We start from the raw sequence: 6037 nt of genomic DNA, 5'->3' as shown, positions 1-6037 counted from the left end.
ACTCCTATACATTATTTGGAATCAAAAGTTAGATGCTCACCGTCACTTCAGATTATGGGTCCGCCTCTACGTTTAAACCTAAAATAATGACCATAGGTTTCTAGAAATTATGTGTGGCCGAGCTGGCGTTACTAAGTCTTGTTATTAATGAATGGAAGCTTCCTCTGAAATATATGGTCAAACTAATTGTTGTAATTCTTCTTCCATGGAAGCTTCTTCAAATATGTATATGTTGTCAAACTTGGCTTCAATTCCATATAGATATATTCTCCTCCATATATTCTACATTGCCTCGCCGCCTATGGCGAAGTGGAAGTCAAAGGAATAGCATTAGTAGATGTACCAAACCCCTAAAGATAGATTCACATTGGAAATCATTCGTCAACTTGTGATAATTAAGTTCATTAATTTCGTGTTTTAATTATTCGGCCTAACTGTAATAATATTCTCGAGAATCTCTTAGTTTCTGCTAAACCCTTCAATCACTTTAAAATTTGTTTTGGTACAAATTTGGTATTTGGTTGATAAGTGGAAAATATTTTCTGAAAAATCATACTAGTATCTTGAAAATTAGTAATAATAGTTTGCAAATAGAATTGCGTTTTGATGAAATTTTTGAGTATTAAAGATTGATATTTATATTTAAGTGTTTGTTAGAATAAGTTATGATATGAAATTAAAAGTTAAGAGAGTTGCAACGAATTTAGTCACTCAGTTCTGTCCATGAGTGTTGAAAGTCATCTTTTCTCTTTTTGATGAAAAATATTTTCGTAAAAGTTAGCTTCTAGATAATCAAACAGCAACGAATAATCTAATCACGTAAAGTATTTTTTTGAAAAATGAAAATCTGGTTCAAAATTAAAGATGAAGAGAAGACGAGATCAAAGAAATGGATAACTTACAATCATTTAGTTACCCAGGCTAGAGCATAAAAAGAGCCAAGAGGATACAGAAGAGATAAAACAAAAGAATTTACATATACAGCAAATAACAAAAGAACCATATTGAACTCAGTTGCATTCATGTCCTTACATTTCCTTCTTCCTCAGAGGCGGACCTATGCTTAGAGCAATTGAGGTCACCGAACTCCGTTAACTTGGCAGAAATTTTAAATATATACGTATTTATGTGGAAAACAGTCGTATATTTTACTTGGAATCCTTAAGATCAAAAGTTAGATGACAGTATGCTCGTGTGCCCCGGCACCTTCAAATCCTGGGTTCGGCTTTGCTCACAACTGACTTATTGCTTGTTTGTGAAGTTACAAAATCTCCAACTTCAGAAATCGACGAAGCAGCAACATGAAAGTAATTTTCTCTAATCAAATAATACGTCTTTACATATGATCTCAAGAATATCAAAAGCACAAAGCTATTGAGTACTGAGTTAAAAAACCAAGCTCCCATTCCATTGCATCCGCCTTTATAAAAATGCAACAGAAGAACTCCAATATGACAAACCAAATTACAGCCTAAGAAAACCAAATGACAATTCATCACAAACGGAAATCGGGCCCTCCGAAACCCGATCTCAGTCCAAAAACGGTACCCGTAAACCAAAGTGAAAACCAAAGTCATTAGTAAAATTGCTATGACTTGAAATGATTGTGAAAATTCAAGCCAAAGAAATGACATGCAAATGAGAATTGAGTGGTTAAATAGTTGAAAAAAGGAGAGCGTACGACGTCGTAGGATGGTAAAAAACGTGCGAAAAATGTGAAGGAAGCGAGAGAGGTAAAAAACATATGACCAGAAGAACACGCGCCCTGAAGGGCGCGTACCTATAGGGAAACAAAGGAGCCATTGAAACGGGGTTTTAGAACGCTGCCATATCCACCGCGTGTCACGGATTTCTGCGGTGGCGGAGGAGAGGATTCCGAGGAAGATTGTGGCGGAGATGAGGGACATGGCGAGGCTGTGAAGGGCGGGGATGGGTCCAAGCGGTATGGGGCGGCGCCGCCCTATGAAGAGGAGGAGAAGAAGGTGGAGGGTGGCGGAGGTGATTATATAAGTGGAAATAGAGATTATGAGAAATGACCAAGTTGACCCCCACATTATTGGACTCCATTGAAATGCAACAATTGATTTTTGTTCTGCTAACCAGTAGTTGATTCGTTTTATTGTTGCTGCTAATAAACTCATGTTCATTTTTGAACTGCAGATTTTGAATTAATAGGAGATGACAATCTTAGAAATTTTTGTTCATTATAACCTGTGGGCTAGCTCATTAATCTATTAAATAAGTTATTCCTACTACTAAATGGATTAAAAGCGTGGAAATTTCAAACCGAATTTATCATTTATAGACTATGGTTTATCTAGAAGTCTTTTCTATTTTTGCTGTTGAGGCGTTTGACTTTGACGTTCCTCGAAGAAAATAATTTTTGCAAGGTAAACTTTCTTGTTTTTTTGAATTTAAGTTAAATTCACATATAAGTTACTCATTTATGTTAGTTATTAATTAGTATATATTCATAAAATTATTATTTTTTAATAATTTGATACTGTAAATATTTTTTTAATTACCGGTGCACGAAACTATTACTTTTTTTTTTCCCTTCATAACTAACACTGTGTTTGGATGGTTGTTTCCGGTTGTATTGTATTGTATTGTTACCTCACATACAATGTTTGTTTTGATTGTTTATATAAAACTGATTGTATCGTATTGTTTAATCCACTGTTCCGAAACAATGAAAAACCCCATTTTTTGAAACAACCAAATCCGTGTGGTGGAATTGTTTCATATTTTCCTTTCCAATTATGCCCACACTTATTATTCTATATTTCAATTTTACCCTTTACCCTATTATTTATATTATATTCACCATAATAAGTACTTTGTCTCATCTTGTTTCTACCGTGCAAGTCAACAGGCGGTATCGTCTCTTTCCAGTTTCCAACCAACTTTTTACAGGTTAGGTCTCTTTCCAACGACGGTATCCTCTCTTTCATCTATTTTCGTTGTGGAGTCGTTGTAGTCAATTCACTTTTGTAAACATATGAAATATAAATATCGACGGCTATGAATTATAGTATTATTTCTGTTGCATCATTACTCTTATTACGTCACTTTCCTTACATTGAACTACTTTATGTATTTGTCTGCTTGTTATCACTTTCATATCATTATGTATTTGTATAATTTACATCACTTTCATATCGTTTTATGTTGAACTACTTCAGATTGCTAATGGGGTGTATTTGTCTGCTTGTTTTTTTTGTCAATTATTTGGTATTACTGCTGTCACTTTGTTGAATCTTTTCAGTATTTTTTCTGGTTAGTTCATCTATGATATTGGTTAATGTATCTCACTTAATTTTATTATAGATGGCTGATCGGAATAGTCAAAATAATAGACAGATATTGGAACAAGTGAGCTCTTTAGCTACATATGCCGCTTGCTTAGTAGCTATTTGGTTTTGGACTTATGTACGTGAAATTGAAAATGACCGACGTATGATCACACATGATATACGACTGGAAAATGAACAAGTTAGACATGAATTATTGAGTCATTTATTCTTAACTGAACTTTGTCGTAATATTATTAGAATGACCCCTTTAGCTTTTACCGATTTATGTGAGATGTTAGTTAGAGAGGTTGATCTTAGACCAACACTTCAAGCTACAGTTGAAGAGCAAGTTGCAAAAACACTTTACCTGTTAGCGCATAATATGACAAATCGCGAGTTAGCTTTTATCTTTCGACGATCTGGGGAGTCGGTTAGTCGTCATTTTCATATTGTCCTACGAGCGATCTTGGGGTTATATGAAAAAATTATTAAACAACCTAACGGCTCTCAAGTTCCTTCTGAAATTGCCAGCAGCCCAAGATTCTACCCATATTTTAAGGTGAACACAAATACAATTTTATTGAACTTTTAGCTAAATTCAAGGTTGATTGCATATAATTTATTATAATAATGTCAGGATTGTATTGGTGCAATTGATGGAACACATATACGTGTTAAAGTTTCACAACGTGAAGCACCTAGATACCGTGGAAGAAAAGATTATCCAACACAAAATGTATTGGCTGCATGCACATTTGATTTAAAATTCACATATGTGTTAGCTGGTTGGGAAGGGACGACATCTGATTCAAGAATCATGTAGGAAACCTTTGAAGCAAAGGTTCGGTCAAATCTTTTTCAAAAAAATGCTTCAACGGAGTACTCGGATGGGCAAAAATCGCTCGCTTTATCTTTGCACGAAAACCCTTCGTGTCTCCGGGCAAAGAGGGGCAGCTGTAAGCACGTGATTTTTGCCCTATATGAGAATTACTCCCAAAAAATTCAAAAATAAAATGATTTTTCTTTGGTGTGCAATTTTGTGATATTTTGTGATATTTTGAATAATTATTTGTATTTGTCTGTGCGTGTTTATTTGCTAAATTAATAAAAAATACAAAAATATGTCGCATTTTGCATGTAGGATTTAATTCTACAATTGTTAGTAATTAAATTTGTTTTACAAAAATTAAAAATTACAAAAATAGGCATCGTTTGCATTTTTAGCATTTAATGTCCAAATATACAATTTTATGCTTAATTAATACTTAATTGTGCGTTAATTGTTATTGGGAGTTAATTTGCGCTTTTATAACTTAATTTAGTTCTTAATAATAGTTTAAGTATTTTTATAATTTAGTTTTAGAAAAATAAAAGAAGAAAAGAAAGCAAAAATATAAAGAAAGTCGGAATTAGGCCTCTTCTTTAATTTCAAGTTACAGGCCCAAAAATTGGCCCAATATTCCCTACAACCCAGTCCATTTCGAACTGGGTCGACCCAGTCCATAACCCAAAAGACCCAAACCCCTTTTGTCTTACATTTTACAAAAAACAAAACAAAACAAAATGAAGAAAACCCTAAAAAATTTGCAAAATCATCCGCCACCCTCCTATCTTCTTCTTCTTCCTCAAGTTCCAAGTTGCCCTCCCATGTCCGCCCGTCGACCACCCTTCGTCCAACAGTTGACGCAACAACAAAGCTGCTCTCCGACCACCCATGGCTACATCGTCTTCATTTCCTTCTTCTTCGTCCAAAATTCCTAGCCCTATCCGCCATTGACGAAGCTCGATTGAGCTCGACGCTCATGGCTGACCAGGCTGCTTCTGTCTCAACCAAACAACCAAACGAACACAGCCTCGATGAGTCAGCTGTTGTTCGAAGCTCCCATCGCCGCTGCTCGTCACGGCCAAGCTCGCACGCTGCCATCGGGAGCAGTCCGTTCCGCCATGGACGTCTCCGAGCTGCTGCTTCTGCTTCACGTCCATGGCGTCCAAACGTCGACCAGCTGCTTCCCGTTCCACCTTCTTCTTCACTTCCAGCAGTTTCAGTTCATCACTTCTCCTTCGTTCCAGCTGTTGTATCTTCAGACGAGCTGCTCGGTTGAGTTTTAGTCGAGGTCGTCGAGCGTCGTTTTGAGTTCGTCAAAGTTTACAAGGAAGGTGAGTTCATCGTTGAGTTCGTCGTCGAATCCGGACAGATTCATTCCCATTCGAGGTTCGTCGAAACAGTCCGTACATATTTCATTTCGATCCGGTTAGTAGTTTTTGAGTTTTATTTTGTCCGTATTTTGTTTTGATATTTTCGAATCTAAAATCGGCAAATGTTTGTTTTGATTAGCGTTTGAATTAATTTTTAGTTCATGTTCATGTGTTGTTTGTTAAATTAATTTTTCAGATTTCAAATGAAAGATTAATTAATTGTTTTTCATGTTTATTTCATGTTTGTATTGTTGTTTAAGTGAATATTTGTTGGTTTAATGTTTGTTAGATTCAAATTGAAATTTAATTAATTATTTCTTCAATTTGTTTCATGTTGTTATGAAATTTTCCAGAAAATATTAATGTTGTTTGAATCATTTGAATCCGTCGTTTTTATTTTTAGATTTAATTCATGTTCATATTATGTTTGTTGATCTTGAATCCGAAATTTGTATAGTTTGATTTCTTGTTTATCATTTATGATTATCTCTTGAATTTGTCTCATAATCTTGTTTAAGTTTGATATAGGAATTGTTGGTTGTAAT

The 6037-nt window shown here is 35.0% G+C and overlaps 2 protein-coding genes across 2 annotated transcripts; one reads left to right on the top strand and one right to left on the bottom strand.

Annotated features, from left to right (window-relative positions):
- Positions 1 to 881: 881 nt before the first annotated feature.
- Positions 882 to 2200, bottom strand: LOC104243838 (fatty acid elongase 3-like). Its single transcript, XM_009799103.2, has one exon. The coding sequence runs from the start codon at positions 2145 to 2147 to the stop codon at positions 1209 to 1211; it is 939 nt and encodes a 312-aa protein (XP_009797405.1). The 5' UTR covers positions 2148 to 2200; the 3' UTR covers positions 882 to 1208.
- Positions 2201 to 3555: 1355 nt separating this feature from the next.
- LOC138890468 (uncharacterized) lies at positions 3556 to 4119 on the top strand. Its single transcript, XM_070173856.1, has 2 exons — positions 3556 to 3726; positions 3934 to 4119. Exons 1-2 carry the CDS (start codon positions 3556 to 3558, stop codon positions 4117 to 4119), a joined length of 357 nt encoding a protein of 118 aa, XP_070029957.1.
- Positions 4120 to 6037: the final 1918 nt, after the last annotated feature.

This window comes from Nicotiana sylvestris, chromosome 4 (assembly GCF_000393655.2).
Source record: "Nicotiana sylvestris chromosome 4, ASM39365v2, whole genome shotgun sequence".
NCBI lineage: Eukaryota > Viridiplantae > Streptophyta > Magnoliopsida > Solanales > Solanaceae > Nicotiana > Nicotiana sylvestris.
This window is presented reverse-complemented; position numbering and strand designations above follow the sequence as displayed.

Coding starts and splice junctions, on each gene's coding strand:
- LOC104243838 (XM_009799103.2), bottom strand. CDS start 2,147: ATGAACATGAGTTTATTAGCAGCAACAATAAAACGAATCAACTACTGG.
- LOC138890468 (XM_070173856.1), top strand. CDS start 3,556: ATGACCCCTTTAGCTTTTACCGATTTATGTGAGATGTTAGTTAGAGAG. Junction 3,727..3,933: donor TTCGACGATCTGGGGAGTCG/GTTAGTCGTCAT, acceptor TAATAATGTCAG/GATTGTATTGGTGCAATTGA.